The sequence below is a fragment of the Phyllostomus hastatus genome, unplaced genomic scaffold, assembly GCF_019186645.2.
Source record: "Phyllostomus hastatus isolate PE091 unplaced genomic scaffold, TTU_PhHast_1.1 phas_contig_477, whole genome shotgun sequence".
Classification (NCBI taxonomy): Eukaryota; Metazoa; Chordata; class Mammalia; order Chiroptera; family Phyllostomidae; genus Phyllostomus; species Phyllostomus hastatus.
In genome coordinates this window covers 213,817-238,520 of record NW_025333889.1, presented here as the reverse complement: position 1 = coordinate 238,520, position 24,704 = coordinate 213,817, and the positions used below count along the sequence as shown (strand labels likewise).

Here is a 24,704-nt window from a genome sequence, read left to right as displayed (position 1 = left end):
CCGCCGGTGCTGGACTACAAGTCCCGGCAGGCCACGGGGCGGGGTGGTGTCGGGGTCCGGAGGCGGGCCGCGGGGCTCGCTGGGACTCCGAGTCCCGCTCTCTGAAAGGCTCTGGACTACGTCTCCCGGCAGGCCGTGGGGCGGGGGCGGTCCCGGAGGCGGGGCCTAGCCCTGGGGGCGGGGAGGGGCGGGGCCCGGCAGGCCACTGAGGCCGCCCTCCTCTCCTCCGCTCCTCCTTCCCTCCTCCTCTCCTCCTGTCCGGGCTCTTCCTGCATCCTCCCCCCGCCCTCCTCCCTGCAGTTCTGCACACCGCACCGCTGCCACGGTGGAGGCTGTGGGCCCGGCGGTGGCCGCAGCCCAGTGTCCGAGGAGGGATGAGAGGACCGAAGGGACGGGTCCGGCCACACCCGAGAAGTGTGTCGCCGGCTCCGCAGGCCGGGCCCCGCAGGGCCGCCACTCAGTGCAGTCCCCAGACGGGAACACACGCCGTGCGACCCCCCTGGCCTGGGGTCTCGGGGGTCAGGTCCACAGGGGCGGGGGCGGGGCGGGGCGGGGAGCGAGCGTGCAGTGGGCAGAGCGCGGCAGTCGGGCCAGTGGCTGCACGGTGTGAACGTGCTCAATGCCACCGACCTTTGCCCGATGAGATGGCGAAGGTTATGTGCATTTTGTCCCACTTAAGAATAAGTAGAATGAGACAAAAAAGGAATTAAGTTCTGACCGGGCTACAACATAGAGGAGCCTTGAAAACAGTATGCAAAGGGAAGTGAGCCCGTCTCAAGGAGACAAATATTGCACAGTTTCACCGTAGAAGGTGCCCACAATAGACCCGTGCAGGAGACAGAAAGTACAGTAGAGTTTTCCGGGGGAGGGGGAGCTAGTACTTAGCAGGTGCAGTGTCTGTCGGGGTGATAAAATGCCCTGGAAATACACTGAATGCCACCGAACTGCACACTTAAAAATGGGCCAAATCCCCCGACTGGTGTGGTGCAGTGGATCGAGCACTGGCCTGTGGACCAAAGAGTTATTGGTTCGAGCCCCAGTCAGAGCTCGGGCCTGGGATGCAGACCAGGTCCCCAGTGGGGGGAGTGTAAGAAGCAGCCACACATGGATGTTTCTGTCCCTCTCTCTCCCTTCCTTTCCCTCTCTCTAAAAATAAATAAAATCCTTTCAAAAAATGGTTCAGATGGTAAATTTTTATGTTATGTGTGTTCTACCACAAACTAAAACAAAGGTAAATTGGGCTTTATCAAAAATTTTTAATTTTGCTTTTAGAAAGACCATTAACAGGATGAAAAGGCAAGCTACCGACTGGGAGAAAAGTTTGGAAATCACGTACCTAACTACACAGAGAGAAAGAACCTATAAAAACCTCTCAAACCCAACAGTTAGAAGACAGCCCAACGAGAAAAAATGAATCTAGACATAGAGGGTTGTGTGGGTGGCAAACGGGGGCCGAGCAGGTGCCCAGACGTCATCGACCTTCAGGAAAATGCAAATTGAATGAGACACGGCACACGCATTGGAACGGCTAAAATAAAACGCGCTGGCACCAAGTGTTGGCAAGGGCAGGGTGACCAACCCTCCCTTTCCCCCAGGAGATTCCCGCTTTTAACGCCCAGAGTCCTGCGCCCCAGGAAGCCCCCCACCCCAGTCCGCCCTGGCTAGGCAGGCGGGGGGTCACTTGGTCACTGCAGGCGAGGAGGCGGAGCCCGGGACTCTCGTGCCTCAGGAACTGTGCGAACGTTGAAGGGTGCAGCTGCTGTAACCTCCAGCTGAGCAGTTGTTTACAAGGTCCATCGCACACCAGCACACGTGGGCCAGCGTCCCCGCTCCTGGGCACTTACCCTGAGAACAGCAAAGTGGGCTTTACGCACGGGCCTGTGTGTCAGCGTCCACACCCCGTCCGGTCATCACAGCCCCAGCCAGGGGGCTCCTGGAGGTCCTTCAGCCGCCAGTGGGCAAGCTGTGGTCCGTCTGCACGTGGGGTCGCCCACGGGTGCGGTGACGTGGGGTAACCAGAGAGACACATGTGAGAGAAAGAGGCCAGTCCCAAAGGCCGCGCGGTGTGTGGTTCCGCGGAGGAGACACTGTCAGAAGGTCCAGTGGCAGCGGGGAGAACAGAGCGCTGGCGTCCAGGGGTGGGGAGCAGCACGGGGGGGCGCCCAGGGTGCCTCTGCATCCCCGAGCTGCTCTGCATCCTGATGGGGGGGGTCCCACAAAGCAGTTCGTGTGTGAAACTCAAAACTGAACACTGAAAAAGGCAATTTTTCTGTATTTTTATAACAGTGTTAATTTTTAAAAATTTATTTACTTTTAGAGAGAGGGAGGGAAATTTATATTTATTTATAAGTATGACAAAATGCACATCCACGTGCAAGAGAGACATGCATGGATCAGTTGCCTCTTGTGCACCCCCTACTGGGGACCTGGCTTGCAACCCAGGCATGTGCCCTGACTGGGAATCGAACCAGCGATCCTTCGGTTTAGAGGCTGGCACTCAATCCACTGAGCCACACCATCAAGGGCACTGTAGGTTGTTTTTTTGTTTTTTTTACTTTTTAATCACTGTACATTTTTAAGAGGAATATTAAAAACTTAACAATAATTCCTCAATATCAAAGATAGAGTTGGCGTTCAACTTTCACACATATGTGCACATATACACAGACCTATGATTTCGTATGCGTGACTGCCCGCGGTTTGGTCAAACCAAGACCCCGGTTAGGTTCACGTCTTAGGATTGGTGGGCTTGTCTCTTCCCGCTTGTCACTCAGGTGCTGAAGAAATCCACCACCTGCCCTGTGGAGGGCCCCAGGCTGCCCTTTGCAGATTGACCCCCAAGCCCCCAAGCCCCCTCTGCCCTCCCCAGGCCGGCCTGCCTCTCAGTCTCGCTGTCCTGTGCCGTCACAGTCGGACTCGAGGCCCCTGTCACCTCGAGGAGGCCCAGGTCGCCTTTACCGGACTGCTCGCACACCCCAGGTCAGGGGACGGCATGTCTTCCAAGAAAGTCCTGGAACCCCGGGTGCGAGGCCACCCCGCTCTGCACCGCCCAGGGTAAACGCAGCTCGGTGCTGAGGAGCACTGCCCTGCGGGATGCCCAAGTGGGGCTGGGCGGGCACTGGAGGAGGGCAGAGCCCCCCAGGGACTGCTGGCACCCCTCTCCTCAGGAGGGACGAGGGGATCCGAGAGGAGAGAGAGTTGGAGGCAGAGTTAAAGCCAGGGGAGGCGGGGGCGGGGGGCGCAGGGCCCAGGAGATCTGGGGCGTCTCGGCCTCAACTCCACGCAGGGCCCGATGGCACCGGCCCCGAGCACCAGCCTCCCGCGCCTGAAGAGCCCCAGTGTCAGGGCTGGGACAGCCGCAGCCCCGGGCTCAGGCCTGGCCACCGGGTGTGGGGCAGACGGCCTCACATCAGACTGAGCCTGAAACCAGCCGGAAAGGTGGGCAGTCGTGTGGCGGCCCATCACCACCGGAACCAGGACGTGCAACCGACCGCAGGACCGAACCTTCACGGGCGGGTCCCTCCGAGGGCCGGTGACCCGAGAGGACGGCGCCCAGAAAGACCACTCAGACTGCCACCGGCCAACCCGTTCTGTGAGGACGGGGAGGGCAGGTCAGGGGCTCGGAGCTCAGGGAGGAGGTGAGTGGGGGGCAGGCTGCAGCCTGGTGTTCTGCCGGCGTCCCCCCATCTGCTCGGTGGCAACTGGTCGCCTGTGTCCTGGGCGCGCAGGCTCTCCCTGGAGCACAGCAGCTGCGGCTGCGGTGCATCTGGGTCGCGGGCTGTCCCCCTGCAGCACAGAGGCCCGGTCGCTCTCGGGCCCCCGGAGTCAGGGTGGGTCCGATCACACGGTCGGGTTCCCGGAACAGCAGCTCTCCGCGTGCATTCGTCACCCAGCTCGGTGGCTAGAAGATAAAGCTAAAGAATGTTTAACTCCCGGGTTCCCCCGTCCAGCCCGTACTCCAAGCCAAACCCCGGGGCGTGAGTGCAGCGGGGGGTGTGGCCCGGGGCCCTGGTGGGCCGTCCCACCGCTCCACGTGGCCGCGTGTGGCCGCTCGTGGGCAGGCGGCGTGTCGGCAGTGTGGGCTGAGGGCATCACTGCGTCCCCAGCCAAGGCTCGGAGATGCTGCAAGGCCCCCTCAGGTGACGCTGAGGCCACCGGACCAGGGACGCAGGGCCAGCCTGACCCGCCTCTTCCCCGGGGGCCACCACAGGCCGGGGGAAGCCGGGCCGGCGCCGTACCCTTCCCTGGTTGTCCAGGCCCCTCTCCTGCCCGGGGACCCAGGTCCATGGAGCGGCCAGGCCTGGGCACTGGGGAAGGGGCTTGCTCGAACGTACTGGGTGGGACCTGGGGGCCTGAGCCACCGCCTGCGCTGGGACGGAGAAGGTGGGCGGCACCGGCGAACTACCTGACCGGGAGACTCCCTGTTACCACAAGTAGCCCCCCCACACACACCCCCGCCACCCGTCAGGCTGTTCCCAGAAACAAGGCCCGTAAATCCCCCGGGACTCTGTGTTCCCAACCAGCCATCCCTGGTCAGAGGACACTGTCCGGCGAACAGCTGCCCGGGTCACCTAGGGCAGAGCGGCAGGGGGACGCACCCGCCCGGGGGGTCTGCTGCTGCACACCCTTAAACCCTCCCGCCTTCTCCTGCCGCTGCGGTCTGCCCTCGGACGGTCGCAGCACCCTGCCCCGAGCAAAGGCCCTTAACTGGACGTTTTTGGCTCCTGGTCCTCGCTCAGCCCCTCGGCTGCCTCACGGGGCTGCCCCCAGACCTGCGAGTGCTTGGCCCCCCCAGACGCCCGTCAGAACCTCTGCGCCTGCCCCTCCGTTTAGACCAGGTGACCCCATGGCCGTTCCTGCCCGTCACCCCAGCCGCCTCACTCCCCGGCTGCCGGTCTGGGCCTCTGCTCGGCTGCTGGGGCCGGTCCCTCCGCCCTTCCAGAGGCTGGTCCGCAGGCCCTGAAGGGACTCAGAAAGAGAAGAGAGCGAGAATACGGTTTTTATTCACTCTCCAAGGAAGGAGAGGGGAGCTACCCACGGTGTGCAGAGACACACGTGCGTGGAGGGGTGGGGGCCGTGAGCCTGCACGGGGCTGTCCGTGGGTTAACAACGGGGGGGGCTGTCATGCGGCCCCTGGGCCCTGGGGCGCTGTGACCGAGGCTGCGGTTTGCCCCGCTGTCTGTTCCCGCCTGCGGCTGTCGGGCGGTCAGTTCTGTCCTCACCTCCGGTCCTCTCCAGGCCCGGGGACCTGCAGCCCCCAGGAGTGAGAGGGCGTCACGGTGAACAAGGTCACAGGCCCGCCTGCCCCGCACAGGGGGCCACGACAGCAACAGCCTTGGCTGCTCCCTGGCACTCCCCGAGCCCCTTCCGCCCTCCGCAGCCTGGCCCAGGCGGGCGCCCTGGCGGGGAGAGAGGCAGAGCCAGAAACACAGACGGAGACAGGCAGGCAGAGAAGGAGAGACAGGGAGACACAGGCAGGCAATACACACCCGAGACGCAGCACTGCCCAGCTCCGTGAGTCCCTTTCTCTGCCACGTCTGTGTCCGCGAGGTCGTCTGCGGAGACGTCGGTTCCCTGGGGCCCCCACGCGCGGTGGGCCGCGAGAGGGAAGCCGGCCCCCGGTGGCACTGACCCCCGGGAGTCCCAAACACCGCAAGTCACACAGTCCTGGCTGCTGGGCCCCTGGCAGGGAGCCCTGCCCTGGGTGGGGGGTTCAACTGCCAGGGCGGGTGGGGACAGCCTCAGCGACCGGGGGAGGGGGAGCTGGAACGTGGCGGACAGGAGACTCGCCTCAGGCGGCTGGAGCGGCCCTGACGGACGCTGGGGCTTGGACCGCAGACGCCCCTCCCTGACCCCCTGACCGTCTGGAGGCTGGGGGTCCGGGGCCCAGCCCCAGGCCAGCGGGGCTGCTCGCTGGTGGCAGAGGGCCACCCCTCTGCTGTGCCGCCCCTCTCTGAGGGGCGCAGGGAGAGGCCAGCTCTCCAGTGTCCCTGTCCCTTCTCCTGAGGCGCAGACCCCAGCCCGGGGCGAGCCTGTGGCCAGGCACCCCCCGAGGCCCCGTCTCCGAATACCGCCGCACGGGGGTCAGCGCAGGACTTGGGGACGGTGCACGGCAGCCACCCTGTGGGCATGTGCTCCGGAAGGAAGGCCGGGCCCGGGAGCAGAGCAGGAGCAGAGCAGCTCAGGCCACCGCCGCCGGGGGCGCCTGCAGGGAGGCGGCCCCACCCAGCGACCCAGAGGCTCCGCGGCTCCCTCTGCCCTTTTCTCCGCTCTCGCGGTTCGGTTCCGACCGGCCTCCTCCAGCTCTGACTCACCAGCCCCCGCTCCCTCCCCTGCACGTCCAGGCCCTTCATCACTGAGCCCTCGGGACCAGGAGGTGTGGGTCGGTATCGGACGATCTGGGGTCTGTCGACCACGGAGAGACATCCGGTCCAACCAGAGATAGCGTCTAGGCCTCTAAACCCCGCCGACCGCAGTCTGGAGAAACCAGACAGAGCGGCTGGAAGGCTGGCCTCAGGACGGCCAACGACCCCCACCCTGGCTCCGACCTGGACCCTGACCCTGGATCTGACCCCTGTAGCCGTGGCGGTGATTAACGGTTCTCCGGCACAGCCCCTCCCCTTCGGGCTGCTGGGGAGCCAGGTCCCTGAGCAGGAGCCCGTGGGGGCCCGCCTGGCACCTCCACTTCTGGGCTTCGAACCCCCGTTCCGGGCGAGTGTGCGTGGGCCCCGTGGACGCCTGCAGGGTGCTGGCGCCGACGCCAGCAGGAGAGGCAGGGCCTCCAACGGGGACGCCAGGTCGGAGGGAGCAGCACACACGCACGGCTGGGGGACAGGGCCCGGGGTGGGGGGCCTCCCAGGTGCTGGGGGACACGAGTCCTCACGAGAGGCCAGCGGGGGCCCGGGCAGGGTGTTGGGGCACCGCCGCGGTGCAGGGCCAGGCCAGGAGGGGCTGCTGGGTGGGCGTGAAAACACCCCGAAGGGGGCTCGGTGAGCCTCCTGGGCCTCCGAGGCTGGGGCAGCCCCCAGGCCCCTTTCCACCGGGCGCCTGCGTGTGGGCGAGGGCCCCGGGGGGCAGAGGCTCAGCGCCGTCTCCCTGGAGGGTCTTCTCTGCCCCCAGAGTTCGGGTTCCTCTTGGCGTCTGCAGGCCCAGTCGCAGGGTGACCCTGGTGCTGGTGTCAGGCGGGACTCTGCGGGGACCCCTGGCGCGGGGCCTGGGTGGCGCTGAGGCTGGCTGGAAGCCTCTGCCCCAGGTGCGGGCTCTTCCCGTCGAACTGATTCACCCCGGGGTCAGGCGCACACCCTGGGGTGGGGGGCAGGCAAGGTGGGAGGGGATGGCGCCGTCACCGGGCTGCCTCGTCCCCTGGGCGTGGGTGGCCGAGGGCCTGGGACCCTGACCCAGGCAGGGTGTGTGGGTGCCTGAGGCGGTTGGGAGCAGCCCGTGCAGGCGTGTCCCGTGGGTGCGGACGGACACTCCAGGGGGAAGGAGGTTCTCAGTAGGGACCGAACACGGCACAGCCACTGAGAGTCCAGGCGCCAGCGGAGACTCACTCAGAACAAGGGCTGTGTAGAAACAGGTTGTAGCCCTGGCTGGTGTGGCTCAGTGGACTAAGCGGTGGCCTGCGAACCAGGGGGTCGCTGGTTCGATTCCCAGTCAGGGCACATGCTGGGGATGCAGTCCAGGTCCCCAGTAGGGGGCGCGTGAGAGGTACCCGCACGTTGATGTTCCTCTCCCTGTCTCTGTTCCTTCCCCTCGCTCTAAAAATAAATAAATAAAACCTGTAACAACAAAGGCTGCAGCCCTGTGCAGGCCGAGATACTCACAGCCCTCATCTCTGGGCAGGGCCGCGGCTTTAAGGTTTTTCTTCTGTGCTTTTCTAGTTTTGCGAGTTTATACTTTAGTGACAGGTTTCACTGTTAAGAGTCACAAAAATATGTTGCCTTTGGCTGCTGGCCATGACTTTGAAATCCCCGAACAATGCAGAGTGCTTCAAAACAACATATTTGTGCGCAGAGAAGGCTGGCCCCTGGCTCTCGGGGGGGAGGGGGAAGGCGGAAGAGCAGGGCCTCCTGTCGGGGAAAGGGCCCGCTGGCGGCTGGTCCCCCGCGGGTGCCTGAGCCCAGCCTGCTCCTGTCCCCCATGAGCTGCGGGCTGGGGGCCCCAGCCGCCCCCGGGAGGGGGGCCCCGGGCCTCCAGTGCAGCCTTGGGTGGATCCTCATGCTTCCACCACGAGCACCCCTGCTTTGTGAGCTGGGGCTCAGGTGTGCAGGCCGCCCGCGCTCTGTGTCGCCCTCTGCGGGCGCCTGGATGCCAGCGCAGCTGTGGCAGACCGCAGTCCTGCTCGGGTTAATGGGGCCCCGGTGATGGGGGAGCCAGGGCTGCTGCTGGGCCGAGACCAGGGGCCTCGCCACAGGGCGCGTGGCCAGGCGGAAACCTTGGGACTGGGCATGCCCCCCACCTGGGAAGGGGTGATGGTCCTGATGCGAATCCCCCCCGCCCCATGCGTGTCCCAACCCCAGCCCTGCCGGAGCGGGCTCACAGGCTGTTGGGAGGGTCTGAGCCCCACCCCCGCCCACACAGGAGACCTGGCTGCCCTCCCAGAGAAGCCAGACCACCCAGGAGGAGGGCCTCCTGCCCCGAGTCCCAGAGAAAGTCATCAGGCTCTGCCCGGACACCCCCAAGGAGCCACAGCCCTTCTTGTCCACACGGAGGGACAGCCACAGAGCTGGGAGACGGGAAGTAAGAGGCTGTGGGTGCCACCCACCAAAAAAAGTCCCTTCGAATCTCAGTCCTCAGAGAGGCCAGCCCCCACGCCCACGGCATCCGTGAAACAGAGGGCAGGCGGCCGTTACGGCCTCCGTCAAGGCGTAAGAAAGAGGCCTCTGGTCCAGTGGGAAGGTCGGAAGACGGACTTCAGGGACTCCCCAGGAACCAGAACCAGGAATGAGCCTCGTAGCTCGCAGCCCCTCCCTCCGCCTCCGGCCCGGCCCAGCCAAGCAAGCTGGCGTGTCAGGAGCCGTGGGGGGCCTGCTGTTCACTGACAACCTCGCACAGCCAGTGAGCTCTTCAAATCGTGGACACACAGAATTTTGGTTAAAATGCCCAATAAATGGACAAGAAAACGAGTGAAGGTGGGCTTCCCTGAGCTGGGTGTCGGTGCAGACAATAAGGTGCTTAGGAACAGCAGCAGGGTGGGTCCGGGGACCAGGGAGACTCGAACCCGGGTCTGGCTGAGCCTCGAGTCCTGGGGAGACACAGGCCTTGCAGCAGGGAGTGCTGGGCCAGCAGCCACACCGGTCTGGGGGAGGAAAAGGAAAGTGCAGTCTTCCTCACCAGCATTCCAGACGATGGACTTCATAAGCGCAGTGGAGGTCAGGGGCTGGCCTGGGCAGGCGCGGCTGGGGCTGGCACCCGCCGGCTCCGGTTCGAGCAGGAAAAGACACGGTCTGAAGTGACAGCCTGGGGAAGGCCTGCGATGACACCGGCAAAGGACTCCTCCTCGGGGGGTGTGAGGAAGGCGAGGGAGTCGATGAGAAAGAGAACTAGGCCAGAGAAAATGGGCAAATTCTAAGCCCAGAAAAATCTCAGGAGAGTTCTGGCAGCTCTCTGGGGGCGGGGAAGCTGCCGCGGCCCGGTGACGACCAGGAGCAGATGAGCTGTCACTGGTCCCCATCAGACCGACCGCATTTCAAACACTACAGCTCACAGCACGGAGGATGGAGAACGAGGACGAGGACGAGGACGAGGACGAGGACGCCGCCCCCGGCAGTGGCAGGGGCGGTCCACGGCGGGGGCGGACATGCGGCTGCTCCAGCCGCCCCTGGATAAACAGGGGCCTGGACTGAAAGCCCTGGCCGGATAGGTGTGGGTTGGGGCCAGCTGGCCAGTCCTGCGGGTTGAACTGTGCTGGGTCGGTCCAGGGGTAGAGACACAGCCAGTGGGCCGGAGGGTCTGGCACAGGTCCTCGCATGGGCCTCACCTGCTCCGCCAGGGGGCCTCTCTTCCAATTCAGTGGGGGGATGACGGTCTTTCCAAGGGACGGTGCTGGATGCCCACGCAGAAGATGCAGGAGCTCTGACCCCCGACCACACCACTCACAGGAGTTCACCTGTGGCCCATCGGCCCGTGAGTGCTGGACCCATCGCACTTGTAAAACAAAACACAGGCTGGCAATATGGAAACACCAACCGCACGAGAAAAGACGGATAAATGGGGCTTTGCTGAGAGTGATTCCTGTTGGTTATCAGCCACAGCGGCCACAGAGTGGCACGAAGTATTCGCAGTCTCTTCAGTACAATGCAAAGGCATGGGCGCGTCTCCGACACAAACCGCCTGTCGGACGAGGAGCGCACATTCAGAATCTACAAGGACCCTCTTGGAATCAGTAAGAAAATGCAGCCGGGTGTGCACCCAGGCGGCTGCTGCTCCAGCTAGGTCCTAGTCGCTGGGACTGGCGGGGCGGCGCCTGCCCCGGCCTCCCTCAGCGTGTACTGGGAACTCGCTCGGACCTCCTTAAGCCGGGAGGCGGGGAGGCGGCTGGAAGCTCCGGCGCGGCTCCGCCCCGGGGTTGCCTTTTCCTTAGAAGGCGAAGCCCCAAGCCTCGCCTCTCCCCAGCGGAGAGTCACCCCGCGCCCCCCGACGGCGCCGCCGAAGCCCCAGGAGTGCGCGAGGAGCCCGCGCGCTTCGAGGTGCAGCCCGGCTCAGACGCACACAGGGCGCGCGTCCTCGTGGATTTGAATGGAAGGATCGAGATCGGCGGAGACGGCGGCGAGCAGACCCTGAAGCCAGAACTCCTTCCCGGCCCCTGTGCCCGCGACATGCGGCGGGAGAGGTGAGCAGGACGCGCGGCGTCCCTCCCCTGGCAGCCGCACCATGGGAACGGCTTGGCGGGGGACCAACGCCGAGGTCGGCGCGCCGCGGAGGTCGTGGCGCGGGAGTGTGGGGCCGGCCAGGGTCCCTGCTGGCTCGAAGTAGGTTGGGCTGTGCCCCTCGCCCGCGCCTCCGCGCACCCGTCTTCGAGCGCGGGCACGGCGGCTCCAGGGCGAGTCGTTATTTCCCCACGGTCCTTCCCGGGCAGCCGCACGGGATCTTTGTTATTTAATCCAGAACCGAGAAGAAGTAACTCCGTGTTTCTAAAGACTTGGGTCACATAAACGTATGGTTATCCGCAGCTGGCTGCGGCCCTTCCCCGGAGCCGCGCCTGGCCGGGCCTCTCCGTGCGCCCCAGCTTGGCGCGCGGACGCGATCTCGGCGCACGCCGCGCCCCTTTCGGCCCACTTCGCGCGGCTGGCCGCCTCCTCTGCCAGCCGGGCGGGGCGGCGGGGTGGACCCGGCTGAGCGCTGTCTGCCCGCAGGTGCGGCGCCCCTCGCCCGCGTCCCCGCCATGGAGGTGCTGCGGCGGTCCTCGGTTTTGGCCGCGGAGATCATGGACGCCTTGGACCGCTCGCCCACCGACAAGGAGCTGGTGGCTCAGGCTAAGGCGCTCGGCAGGGAGTTCGTGCACGCGCGGCTGCTGCGCGCCGGCCTGGCCTGGAGCGCGCCGGAGCGCGTCCCGCCCGCCCCGGGCGGCCGCCTGGCAGAGGTGTGCACCGTGCTGCTGCGCTTGGGTGAGTGTGGGCACAGGAGGGCGGGGTCCCCAGCCTGAGCTGGGGAGGGTCCCCCTCCAGAGCTGCTCGTCTGGGCGGACCCTGCTGCAGCCTTAGGCTACGGCTGTCTGGCTGTCTCAGCTCCGGCCTGTCCAGGGTGACCTGGCTCACACCCCTACTTGGGGTCTCAGGCTCCCTCTGGGGCAGAGAGGGACCTGGCCTGGGGGCGCGCCAGGAGTGCAAGGCAGGCCACCCAGGCAGAGCTCCCCGCCTCCCTCCTAGTCCTGTGTTTAGTGCCCTGGGTGGGGGGGGCGGGGCCCTGTCCGGGCGCCACAGACCTGCGGGACTGGCCTGCTCAGCCCAGATTTCAAACATGCTGGCCACAACGGATGGAAAGCTGTGGGGGGAATAATGTTTTAGTGGCTAAATTTCCAGAGTGACCCTTGTACCCAGCTGGGCACAAAATCCTTTGTTGGACCACGTGCCCTGATGTTTGTTTTGGAAAATAGGCCCTTTTAATTACTGGCTGAAACCCTACCCCCCACTGCTCTTTCCTCGTGATCTGGGGGCCTCCAAGGGCCCCTGGCAGAACTGGGTGCACAGGACAGCTGACACCACCACGGGGCTGGTGCAGACTTGTTCCTGAGGTCACACACAGCCCATACTCGTCTCCACCTTCTCCGGGGCCTGGACCCCTCAGCCTAGTCTGCCAGCCCAGCTCCCCCTGGGGGCTGAGGTCCTGCCTTCCGGCCCTAGTAGTCCTGGGGGCACGCGCCAGGGGGCGGGAGGCAGCACAGATGGGCCCTGAGCCGTCCGGTCCAGGCTGCGTGTGGGGAGAGGCTGACACCGGGTCTGCTTCTCCCTGTGCCCTGTGGCCCCCGGGAGTGTGAGTGATGGACACAGATTCCTTAGGCATGCAGGGGGCAGGGGAGAAGTTCCTAGGTGTGAGAACAAGTGGGGTTTGGGAGTCAGCCAGTAGTTCAGAGCACCTGGATACCCACGAGGTCAGCTGTCCATTGCTGTTTCTTCCAGTTGGGCTGTGGGGGTGACACTGGGAGGCACCTTCTGGAGGACCCCTGGAGCGGCCAGGAGGGAGCCTGCCTATTCTGGCCTGCTCTGTGACCCGGCCCCAGCCTCCATCTTGCCTGGGGCTGCCTCCTCCCTGGGCCCGGTGTCCCTGATGGGTCTCTGTCTGTCCCCTCGGTCCTCCGTTCCACACGAGAGCCCCAGCACTTCTGGCCTGGGCCTGGGCAGCTACACTGGCCCTCTCAGAACTCGGGCCTTTCCCAGTGCCCAGCCTGGCCAGGTCCAGCCCCTGCCAGTTGCCACGGGGGCCCCAGAGGGAGGTGGCTTGGGTTTCCAGAGTGTGGAGATCTGGTCCCCTGCATCCTGCCTGGGTGCTGCTGCCCTGTCCCCAGCCCAGCCCGGCCCCAACTCAGCAGGCGCCCGGCTCCAGGGACAGCACATACAGGAAGAAGCGGGTCACGTCCTGGTCAGTCTCTCGGGGCCAGTCCCCAGCAGCCCCTGAGGTCTGTGTGGGAACAGCCGGGCCAGCACTGGGAATTTCCAGGCCCCCTCGGCGCCCCCCCCACCGCGCCTCAGTTCCACCCCGTTCCAGGTTGCAGCTGGCCCCAGGGATGCCGCAGGCGCCCTTATCGGCCAGGATTGTCCAGTCGGCATTTCCCTGTTTGCTTTGGCTGGAGAGGTGGCTGGGCTGGGGGACACCCAGTCCGAGGGCTGTGGAACGCCCGGCCCTCACTGCCAGGGCACCGCAGGGAGCACAGGCCTCGGGCAGGGCCCCGTGACGGGGCCTGTCCCCTCAGGGTGGCTGCCCTGTGCACAAGCCCTCTTGGCATGGGGCACGGGTTGGAGCCTGGGCGGTGCCGGGACCCCAGACAATGGCTACATCACTCAGTCACCGCGAGGTGCGGGGCCTGAGTGAGGCTGCGGCCTGGGTTGCCCACCCGTGTGGGTGTCAGTCCTGCCCTTGTTGGGTCTGGCCGGCTTCCCTGTCCGCCTGCCGCCCGGGCGGCTCGCTGTGGGCCGTGTGAGTCACCCGTCAGGCACGGCCCGGGCTGCTCCCGGGATTCCCGCCCCACCGGCCCAGCCGGCTTGCCCCTGGGTGGGAGGGCTCCCTCGTCACGAGGGGCGGGGTGCAGGGGCAGGTCTGGGGGTGCCCAGCACACCTCTCTGGTCTCCTGGTCCTCAGGGGCCATGGGGGTCGGGTGGGGTCAGGTCATAGGCCAGCTGGTGCAGGCAGGGTCTCCAAGCCAGCCGGGGGGCGGGGCTGTGGAGGGGGCTGGGCCCAGGCCTGTGGGACCGGGCTGGGGCCAGGCCGCGTGGGCCCCTCTGACCGCCCTGTGCCGCAGGGGATGAGCTGGAGCTGATTCGGCCCAGCGTGTACCGCAACGTGGCCCGCCAGCTGAGCCTCTCCCTGCAGTCCGAGAGCGCGGTGACGGAGGCCTTTCTGGCCGTGGCCGCCCAGATCTTCGTCGCAGGTAGGTCTGGGTGTCCGCTCCAGGGTGCCCACAGTCCCTGTGGCATTGGGGGCCTGCCGGGCAGCTGGCACAGAGCCTCCCGTGGTCCTGGCTGGACAGTGGGTGGAGCTGCTGGCGAGAGTGGGGCTGGGCGTCCTGCACGTGGCCTGTGGGCCCCGGGCTGCTCACAGCCAGACGATGGGGGACAGAGCAGGGCCTGTGGCTGGAGGCCTCTCGGCCGTGGCCGGTGGGGTGGCGGGACACAGGGCTGCCAGCTGTAGAGTCCAGCCTCCTCCAGGGCCACCCCGCAGTGGGCCAGCGCCGCCTGCCCGGGGCAGAAGTCACCATGGCAAAGACGTCCTGAGGGGCTGGGGCAGGCTCCTCCGGAATGTTCCTCCAGGGCTGACCCGGGTCCTGGAGAGGCCTGGCGGGGGGAGGGCCTGTGACCCAGCGGGCCCCTTGTGGAGGAGGTGGCGCGTGGCGTCTGGGCTGATGCCTGCCCTTGGCGGTTCCTGGACTCCCCTGTGCCCAGGCCTGACGCTGGCACGTGGGTGGCCGCCTGTATGTGTCTCCGGGCTGTCGGGCGGCTGGTTTACGAGCCCCAGGCTTTAAAAGGAAGTTCATCTGCGGGAAGGCAGCCCTGGCCTGCTGGCGGCTGGGACTGCGCGGGGAGGCAGGGCCTGGCATCGCTTGTGTGCACGCGCAGCGGCCGGGGACCAGGACAGAGAGCCTGCCCTCGCCTGCCCAGTGCGGGGACGGCCTGAGAGGCCCCTCTGCCCCCGCCACTTGCCCACCGTGGCAGGGCTGCCTGGCGAGGGGCCCGGAAGGGGCTCACTCTGCCGCCTGTCCTTCCTCGGGTGGCCCTCCCATCAGGGAGCAGGCGGCAGCCCCCTGGGGCTCACGTTGCATCCCAGGTGCCCACCTGGGTCCCGTCTCAGCGGGCCGTCTGGTTTCCAGGGTGCATTCTTCGTGTCTAATGTATTGCTTCTATTTTTTCCCCTTGTGAACCAGCCGTTCCTGTTCTGTGCTCCGTTCTTTGGAAAGGTTTTGCCTTTTCCTCATGGGTCTAGATTAGGAAGTCTTTTGATGTATCAAGGGAACTCGTACCACGTGGGTGGCTCCTCTTAGCTCTGCCACCCGCAGCTGGGGGTCGCAACAGGCCCTTTCTGCTGCGGAGTGTCCCGCCGCCCCACAGGGCAGCGCAGGGGACAGACAGCCGGGCAGCGGCGCCCTGAAGCTGCTGGCTGCACTGTGTCCCCATCCGAGTCAGCCAGCCCCCAACCCCCTCAGTCTCCTCCTGGCCAACCGCCTCCTCCCGGAGCAGGGGGCTGCGCGCGTGCGCAGGTGTGTGGGCGAGGCCCCAGAAATCTCCGCCTGAGAGCCACCCTCGAGGGTGGACGGACGGGGTTGACCTACAGCGGATGCCGGCCCGGCACCGGGCTCGGGGGGGCGATTCGGGTGGCGCTGCCCCTGACCTTTGCCCCCACCCCACCCCCGGAGTCAGCGGAAGGGGCAGGGGAGGCTTAGTGTCCTGCCGTGACCCCCGGTGGGATGCGAGTGGTTTTGGGTGGCTGCTGAATGGTGTCCCCTCCCTCCCGCAGGCATCACGTGGGGCAAGGTGGTGTCCCTGTACTTGGTGGCCGCGGGGCTGGCCGCGGACTGTGTGCGGCAGGCGCAGCCGGCCTTGGTCCACGCCCTGGTCGACTGCCTGGGGGAGTTCGTGCGCAAGACCCTGGCGGCCTGGCTGCGCAGGCAGGGCGGATGGGTGAGTGGGGCTGGGGCTGGGGCTGGGGGCGGGGCCTGGGCGGGGGCGGGGCTAGAGGTGGGCGGAGGGGTGGGGCTGCTGTGTCCCGCCCCGCCCCTCTGGGTTGACCTGTATTGCCCGCGACTCCAGCACCCAAGACCCGCTGCCCCGAGCCCCAGCCCTGCCCTGCCCTCCCCACCGGCTCGGGCGCCCACTGAGCGATGGTGTGGGTTGTGCCCGACACTGTCCTCATGCCCCCAGCTGCGCCCCTGGCCCAGCCAGACCGTGGGGGCTGCTGGCCCCGTGGGGCCGTCTCCACCGCAGGAGGTCGGTCCTGCCCCGAGGATGGGGGCCGGGAGGAGTGCGTGGGGCTGCTGTGCCCGCCCCCCGCCCCCCTGCAAAGACCCTGAGGCCTCTGTGCTGCCCCCAGACCTTCCGCGAGCGGCCGCATGCGTCCGGTCTGCTCCTGGCAGGGGTGGAAGATGCGGGCCTCTGCTGCCCCGCACTGCTCACTGTCCCCCCTCCCTCCAGACCGACATCCTCAAGTGCGTGGTCAGCAGCGAACCCGGCTTCCGCTCCCATTGGCTCGTGGCGGCGCTCTGCGGCTTCGGCCGCTTCCTGAAGGCCGCCTTCTTCGTGCTGCTGTCGGACAGATGAGCCCTGGTCCCGGACCCCGGCCCTCGGCTGAAGCACCGCCCTCCTCCCCCCGAGTCCCTCCTGTGCTCGCCCGGGCCCTCAGGAATGCCTGGAGCTGGCCTGCAGCGCCCCCCTGTGGTCCCGCCTCATGCGCCCCACAAGGTCAGGGTCGCCTCCCAGGCCGGAAGGAAGGCAGCCAGGAGCACCAAGCCCCCCCGCCCCCCATGCCGGGGTCCCGTCCACAAAAGGGGGCCACGTCAGGACCTGAGCCAGGAGGTGGCTGGGCCTGGCCAAGGCCAGAGGAGCCGAGAGGCCTCACTGGCCGCACAGACGCTGTCGCTGGGACCGTGTCCCCGCCTGTGGCCGCGTCCTGGGCGGCACCTGGACCTGGGAGGGCACCGGCCCTGACCAACAAGGACAGGGTGTGCGTTTGAGTCCAATAAAGTGCCACGGCCACGGAGGGCGCCCACCTGCATTCCCGGTGCCGCTGCCGGGACCGGACCGGAGGTGGGCACATCCGTCCTCGTCTGCCCTCAGCTCCCGGGGGCCACAGCGGCCGCGCACACTTACACTCCCAGGCGTGCACACTCGCGCACGCAGGCACACGTGAGAGAGAGCCAGGTGCCCGTCCGTCCCGGCCACTCCCGTCCCTCTGCTCGGCCAACACGGCCCATTTCCTGCCCATGGGCTGCCCCTCGGCCCCCAGCCCAGCTCTGGGCTGTCCCCATCGGGGCCTGTCCCTGCCGCCCCTCCGACTCCAGCCCAGGCCACGGGTGCACGGCACAGAGGGCCCGTGGGATGTGGCCTCAGCTCCCCTGTCTGTGTGAGGCAGGGCTGAGCCCTGCCCCCCATGCAGCCGCTGGAGGAAGCGAGGGTCCTGATGGTTCAGCTCCCCTCAGCTCCCCCCCCACCCTCTCCTGGCCCCCCAGGGGTCCTCTCAGCCTCTGCCGGCCACCCCCTCCCAGGGGCCTCAGTGCCAGGGGTGGCGGGTGGGGAGGTGGAAGGGAGGCGAGAAAGGGGCAGAGGGGGAGGGGGCGGCCCATCCTCTCGGATCAAACGCTCGGGTGCTTCCAGCACGAAGAGGGACGTGTCAGACCCCAGAACACCCTGGAGAGCCGCGGGGTGTGAGCGTGAGCGTGTGCGCGCAGGGAGAAGGTGCCCCGGGGGCGCGCCCTGTGTCAGCAGCAGCACGAGCGTCGGGTTCGGCGTGCGAACCAGACGAGGACGGTGCAGCCGCCCGGCAGGGGGAGTCGGGACGAACTGCGGCAGCGCCAGCTCCTGGAGAGGAGAACCCGCACGGGACGCGGTCCCTGGAAGTGCAGACATTCGATGCCGTCCTTGCAAAAACAGCGGGATTTATTTTCCTGGATCTGAACAAGCTAAACTCCACATGAGAGAAACAAAAAGGGAAAAACAGCCAGAAGAACCCTCACAGAGAAGAGGAGCGAGGAGGGTTCGGCACAGGCTGGCTGGACAGACCATCCCCACCAGGCACTCGGTTGCAGCAAGCAGGCGGGGGCGCCGGACGCCCAGCCCAGGCCTGACCCAAGAGCGCCGTGCGTGAGGACGCTGGCAGTGGGGAGCAGGTGGGCTCGTCGCCGCGTGTGCGCACTGCCAGACAAATTCCAAATGCACCAAAGAGCTAAGTATAAAAAAAAAGTGAGTGAATTTCTTTGGAACTAAGGAGTGGGCAAAACCTTCCCAAATAAGATTTAAAATCCAGAGCCCTGACTGATGTAGCTCAGTGGATTGAGTGCTGGCCAGTGAACCAAATGATTGCTGGTTTGATTCCCAGTCAGGACACGTGCTTGGGCTGCAGGCCAGGTCCCCAGTAGGGGGCGCATGGGAGGCAACCACACATTGATGTTTCTCTCCCTCTCTCCTTTCCCCTCTCTGTAAAAATAAATAAATAAAATCTTAAAAAAATATATTTAAAATCCAGGAACAATAAAAGGCAAAATATGTACCGGCAAAAGGATTTATAACGTTTACTATCTAAAGGGTGGGTGAGGGCTTTTCTTTATTTTTATTGTTATTTTTATCCTTGCCCAAGGGTAAGCTTAGAGAGGGGAAAGGGAGCAGGGGAAACATCAGTGTGGGAAACATCGGTTGGTGTGAGCTCCCCGACGGGACCAGTCTCGTTACCTAGGCCGCTGCCCTGGCTGGGAATCAGACCCGCGACCCTGTGGTGTGAGGGACGACACTCCGACCAACCGAGCCGCACCAGCCAGGGCGAGGGGACAGGGTTTTCCGGTGTGACAACACGCTTTGGGAGTAGACGGGCAATGGGTGCACAACACTGTGAACACACGAAACATGACGCTGAACTGTCTGTGGGTACTTTAAAATGACGAACTATGTCATAACTGCATTTTATCTCAATACAATTATAATTTAAATTACGAATATTAGGATTGATATTTCTAACTCAAAAGAGCTCAGCAGCTCCAAAAAGTCAAGAAGAAAAAGACAAAAGAAAAGAAATGGAAACCAAAATTAACCCAAGATTCCATGGCTCGCTGGTCAGATTGGCTCGGGTCCAGGTTTGACAACAGACTGCTGGGGGGGGGCAAGAAGGCAGCCCCCCCACCCCTCGGGACACAGCAGGGACGCTCTCACGCTGGGACGGGCGGTCCCACTCCTGAACGTCTGTTCTGCAGATGCGCGAGCGGAGGTGCTGAGCCGGCCTCGCCGCTGTGGCGTTCTGTGAGCGCGGGCGGGGACAGAACGCACGCCCGGCAGGAGGAGACCTGGCAGGCGGGTGCGAGGCGGCGGCTTCCCAGGGCCACCGCGCACGGAGCCGGGCACGCGGGCAGGACCTGCCTGTGCACAGCGCAGTAGCTCCGTGGGGCGCTTTGCACTGGCCAGGCTGATCCGAGAGGACGTTCCACCTGTGCGAGCTGAACTAAACGAGCGTGTCCGTGCAGAAACTGGTTATTCCAAGTATTATTTCAACAACCGCGTCCTTGATGAGAAAGGCATACGAACAGTACAAAACAGTACAACACTTTCACCAACAATGTCACTGTTAATGAGACTATCATTGACCCGAAATAATCGCGTCCTGTGGAGTAAAGCAAATAAGCTTAACATTCTAAAGAACCCAGGTTTTCATCTTAAAAGACGTAAAGTGAAAAAAAATTAAGTAAAAAAGTTATAATCTTAAAATTGGAATGGGAAACGGTGCACACACACCCACTTTTTTCTTTCAGAAATGTGCCTGCCCCAGGGGCGGGGCCGTGACCCCTTACCTAACCCTCGAGGCCTGGGAAAGAAGTCGGTTGTGAGATGTCGCCTGGGCTCTGTCCCTGGAGACGGGCCGGCAGCCAGGAGAGCAGCTGCCCGTGGCCTCTGAGTCCCACCCCAACGTAAAAGCAGGCCCCGGGGCAGCGGTGGTGCTGGAGCTCAGGGCCATGGGGACTGGGGGCGACTGGGGGCGACTGGGGGCCAGCTGTGAGTGCACCGGCGCACCTGCCCCCCCACCCCACCCCCCTGTGCGAGGAGCAGGCTGCACGGGACCAGAATCCCGTCAAACGGGCCCAAGTCCCGGGTCCTCGGAGGAGCGGGGAGCTGGAGGGTGGTGTGGGGTGGAAAGGCCAGCTCCAGGGTTGGACAGCTAACAGTTGACGACGGTCACAGGGAAGACGGGGCCGTGGGGACCCGACGAGCCACCCAGGAGGGCCCCCTGCCTGGAAGCTTTGTCTTCCGCTGAGCGAGCCGAGCCCTGCCCACCCACTGTTCTCGCGCGTCTGGGGTGACGTCTGTGGACCGTGACCTCCCTCCCAGACCTCGGAGCCGGCCCACGCGGAAGCCCGCGTGTTGCTGCATGCAGTCCCTGCTGCCGTGCTGCTCGTCAGCCCCGGCCCGCTCCGAGGACAGGCCAGCTGCCTCTCCATGTCCTCCCCCTCCAGTCCGGGCGCCGCCCTGCCTCCTCCCTCTGCCCCAGGACACCGGTGACCTTCCTCAGGTCCCTTCCCTGTGGAGGCGCCGCCGTTCCTGCAGCCTCCTCTTGGTCCGTTGAGGTCTCACCTCTGCGTGTGTTGCGAGTGCTGGCTCAAACACGTTCTTTTTTATTTTATTTTATTTTTTAAAAGATTTTATGTATTTTATTTTTATTTTTTTAAATTATATTTTATTGATTATGCTATTACAGTTGTCCCATTTCCCCCCTTCTCTCCCCTCCACCTTATACCCCCTCTCCCACCCATGTTTCCCCCCTTTAGTTCATGTCCACGTGTCATAAGTTCTTTAGCTTCTACATTTCCCGTACTGTTCTTGCCCTCCCCCTTGTCTGTTTTCTACCTACCATCTATGCTACTTATTCTCTGTACCTTTTCCCCCTCTCTCCTCCTCCCACCCCCCTGCTGCTAACCCTCCATGTGCACTCCATTTCTGTGGTTCTGTTCCTGTTCTACTTGTTTACTTAGTTTCTTTTGGTTTTGCTTTAGGTGTGGTTGTTAATAATTGTGAGTTTGCTGACCTTTTACTATACATGTCTTTTCTTTATCTTCTTTTCTTAGATAAGTCCCTTTAGCATTTCATAAAATAAGGGCTTGGTGATGATGAACTCCTTTAACTTGACCTTATCTGAGAAGCACTTTATCTTCCCTTCCATTCTAAATGAGAGCTTTGCTGGATAGAGCAATCTGGGATGTAGGTCCTTGTCTTTCAGGACTTGGAATACTTCTTTCCAGCCCCTTCTTGCCTGTAAGGTCTCTTTGGAGAAATCAGCTGACAGTCTGATGGGAACTCCTTTGTAGGTTACTGTCCCCTTATCTCTTGCTGCTTCTAGGATTCTCTCCTTCGTTTTTACCTTGGCTAATGTAATTATGATGTGCCTTGGTGTGTTCCTCCTTGGGTCCCACTTCTTTGGGGCTCTCTGAGCTTCCTGGATTTCCTGGAAGTCTATTTCCTTTGCCAGAATGGGGCAGTTCTCCTTTATTATTTGTTCAAATACGTGCTCAATTTGTTGCTTTTCCCCTTCCCATTCTGGTACCCCTATAATTCGGATGTTGGAACGTTTAAAGGTGTCCTGGATGCTCTTAAGCTTTTCCTCGATTTTTTAAAATTCTTATTTCATCATGCTTTCCTGCTTGGTTGATTCTATCTTCCTTCTGGTCCTCTGTATTGTTTTGAGACTCAGATTCCTTCCTTTCACTATTGGCTCTCCGTGTATCTTCCTGCATCTCTTTTATGGTAACCTGCATCCTTTCATCTAAATTGCGCCTAAAATCAACCAATTCCGTGAGCTTTCTGATCACCAGTGTTTTGAACTGCGCATCTGATAGACTGGCTATTTCTTGGTCGCTCAAAAGGATGAGTTCTGGGGCACTGATTTGTTCTTCTATTTGAGCCATCTTTCTCTCTTTCTTTTTTTTTGTCTGGTCGCTCCTGTTATGGTGGGGGGCGGAGCCTTAGGTGTTCACCTGGGCTGGGCACCCCAGTCGCTAGATTGTGACGTTATATGTGTGGGCGGGGCCGGGGGCGGGAGGGAACAATGGCGGCAGTTCCGTTCTCCTGGGCTCAGACCCTTCTCTGGGATCCTGGGCTGCAAGCTCTGCGTGGTCCGCAATCACTGCCTCACTGGGTACACCAGCCGCAGCTTGCGTACTCAGGGATCTCCGCTGCGATCTTGCTCCCCGGATGGCGGTCGCGCCAATTTCGCGCCAAATTTTCCCCGACCTCCGTGCGCCACCGACCTGCGCCAGTCCCGCGCCCGCCCGGCTCGTCTTCTCCTACCAGTCCGGATGTACGGGTCTACTTCAACTTCTTGGCTGTCCGACTTCCATTCAGATAAGTCCTCTATCAGTTCTGAGTGTTATTCTATCTGTAAATTACTGTTGTTCTAATCTTGGTTGTGCGAGGAGGCACAGTGCGTCCACCTGTTCCTCCATCTTGCCGCAAGTCAAAACACGTTCTTATTAAGGCTTTTTACACGTTCAAGTATTTCTTTCCTTGATAACTCAAAGTTTCGCTTTTTGGCTGGCTTTCTGGTGCAAACTTTGCAGGGAAATCAGACTCAGCCTGACGGGTGCAGGGAAATTCTCCGGAGAGACCCAGCCCTAGAGGGGTGGCACTGCGCGGGCAAAGCTTTCACGGGAAAGGCTGTCGCCGCCTGAACTATGAACTTGAGCATCAGCAAGGGGGGCCCAGCAGGCTGTGAGGACGGGCAGCTGCTGGGAGAGTGTCCAACTGGGACTTTCCATCCAGCTTCCAGACCACAGGAAACAGAGGGGTCGGCACAGGTCAGGACAGGAAGCCCAGTGAACGGGGGGATGCGCCCCAGGAGGAGGGCCCAGCTTCCTGACTAGTCAGTGGCAGGAGCTGGGGGAAGGAGGACCACCAGATGCAGGGGCTGGTAGAGGGGGCGGGCACAGGGCTGGGATGTGGGTGCGGGTGTGGGGAGGGGGTGCGGGGGCGGGGCTTCCTCGCTGCTCCCAGGTCCTTCCGGCCTCCAGGTGCCCTGTGCCGTGGTCTGAGTGCTGGTTTCCCCGTATTCATACCTGGACCTCCTCGGCCCCAGGTGACGGTGTGAGGAGGTGGGGCCGCTGGAGGAGCTGGGGTGACGGCTCCACCTTCCAGACCAATCGGTGCCCTGCCCTGCAACAGACCCCAGCAAGCCCCCGCCGCACTGCAGGGCAGTTAGGGCAGGACAGTGAGGGCGGGCGTGCAAAGACCAGCTCCGAGCGGGGGTGGTGCCCCGAGCTTGGGCCTCCAGCCTCTGGGCTCTGAGAAGTGGGTTCGCTGTTTACGTGCCCTCAGCTGTTGGTGGTGTTTCCGCCATGGCCGCCCGGAGGGGGGGCGCCAGAAGTCGTTACTGGAAGTGGGGCGCTGCTCTCACACGCGCCCAAGGCGTGGGAGGGGCTCTGGCGCTGGTGCTGGGGGATTCGGGTGGGAGAGTTCTGAGGCACGTGCCAGAGAAAGCCCACGTCGCACGAGGAGACTGTTCTGGGCGATCCTGGTGGCCCAGGGAAAAAGCCTGCGTCCGCTGGAGGAAGCTGAGCCGCCACCAGCACGTGCCGGAGACCCGGGGATGGTCAGGGCCGTTCTGATGACGTCTCAGGCGGGCCAGGCTCTGGGTAGCCAGAGGGAGGGTGGCCGTGCTAAGAAGTGGCGGAGCGCTCGGCCGAACCCCGTCTGGGGTTTGGGCCCGCGGGCCGTGGGACCCGTGAGGCGGGAAGCCGAGTCTCTGGCAGGAGACTGCTGAGCCAAGCTGAAGTGCCGGAGGGGCAGCCTGAGTCCTCGCGGACACCCACAGGACCAAGCGAGGACAGAGAAATGACCCACGGGATCGCTCATCCCAAGGGAAGCGGACCTCAGGCATCTGGAAAATTCTCAGCCCCTTGACTTTGAAAGCAGCGAGAAAGCTTGCCCTGATCGGATGAGTGCTGGCCGGCCGCCTCGGTGAAGCCGGGGCCACGGTGAGGCCAGGAGGTGACGGGAGGCACTCCAGGGCACGGCCACCCTCCCGAGCAGTCCAGAGCGACAGCGCCTGCTCCCCGGGCCTGAGCCGCCCTACTGGGGGCCATGGGCGTGCACACTGGTGGCGTGTGCACAAGTCACGGGGGCCTGGGGGCCCACGACCCCGGCAGAGGCCCAGGCTCCACGCCGGGGAGGCTGCTGCAGAGCGCCCCCATGAGGGCGACCCCAGGCGGGCAGAGGCCCTGGTGTGAGTGTGGCCAACAGGGACCTCCCCCAGGGAGGGCTGTCCTGCGGCTCAGGAGGGGTCCAGTCCTGCTGTCTCTCCTTTGCGGAGGGAACGCCCACCGGTGCCCGTCCCACCGCGTTCTGGAAGCACAGCCTTGTCTGGTGTCACAGGCGGGAGGGGCTGTGGCTCAGGACCAATGGTCCCTGGCTGTCCTGTCCCTGACCTGCTGGGGGGGGACGCTCAGCACTGGCGGTCCTGCGCCCCAGCACCCGAGTGCCCCCTGGAGCTGCCAGGTGCCCCCTGGAGCTGCCAGGTGCCCTCTGCTGAGGCCTTTCGCTCCCCGGACAGGCCCCTGCAGCGCGAGCGCCTCCTTGCACATCTGGCCTGCACGCCCGGTGTGGCTTCTGACACCCGCGCGTGCCGAGAAAATAAAAGGCTGTTTTTAAGTGTGACTGAAGCACTGGGGGGTAAGTGACTTTACGCCTGGAACTGGCTTAAAAACACTCCAGCAAAGAGGAGGGGAAGAACAGAGGCACCAGTGGGCCGGAGGGGCTGGCAGGGCACGGGCGGCCGGCAGGGTGCGTGCCCATCTGCAAACTCGCCGGCGACAGCAG

General features: G+C 63.9%; 1 protein-coding gene across 1 annotated transcript; it reads left to right on the top strand.

The window, feature by feature from the left end:
- Positions 1 to 10,546: 10,546 nt before the first annotated feature.
- BOK (BCL2 family apoptosis regulator BOK) lies at positions 10,547 to 16,902 on the top strand. The gene is made up of 5 exons (XM_045845824.1): positions 10,547 to 10,831; positions 11,355 to 11,606; positions 13,955 to 14,083; positions 15,664 to 15,827; positions 16,338 to 16,902. Exons 2-5 carry the CDS (start codon positions 11,384 to 11,386, stop codon positions 16,461 to 16,463), a joined length of 642 nt encoding a protein of 213 aa, XP_045701780.1. The 5' UTR covers positions 10,547 to 10,831; positions 11,355 to 11,383; the 3' UTR covers positions 16,464 to 16,902.
- Positions 16,903 to 24,704: the final 7,802 nt, after the last annotated feature.

What these genes read in the sequence shown, in the direction of transcription:
- BOK (XM_045845824.1), top strand. Translation starts at nt 11,384, where the DNA reads ATGGAGGTGCTGCGGCGGTCCTCGGTTTTGGCCGCGGAGATCATGGAC. An exon ending in CGCCCAGATCTTCGTCGCAG is followed by an intron (nt 14,084 to 15,663) that starts GTAGGTCTGGGT and finishes TCCCTCCCGCAG; the next exon opens with GCATCACGTGGGGCAAGGTG. An exon ending in TGCGCAGGCAGGGCGGATGG is followed by an intron (nt 15,828 to 16,337) that starts GTGAGTGGGGCT and finishes CCCTCCCTCCAG; the next exon opens with ACCGACATCCTCAAGTGCGT.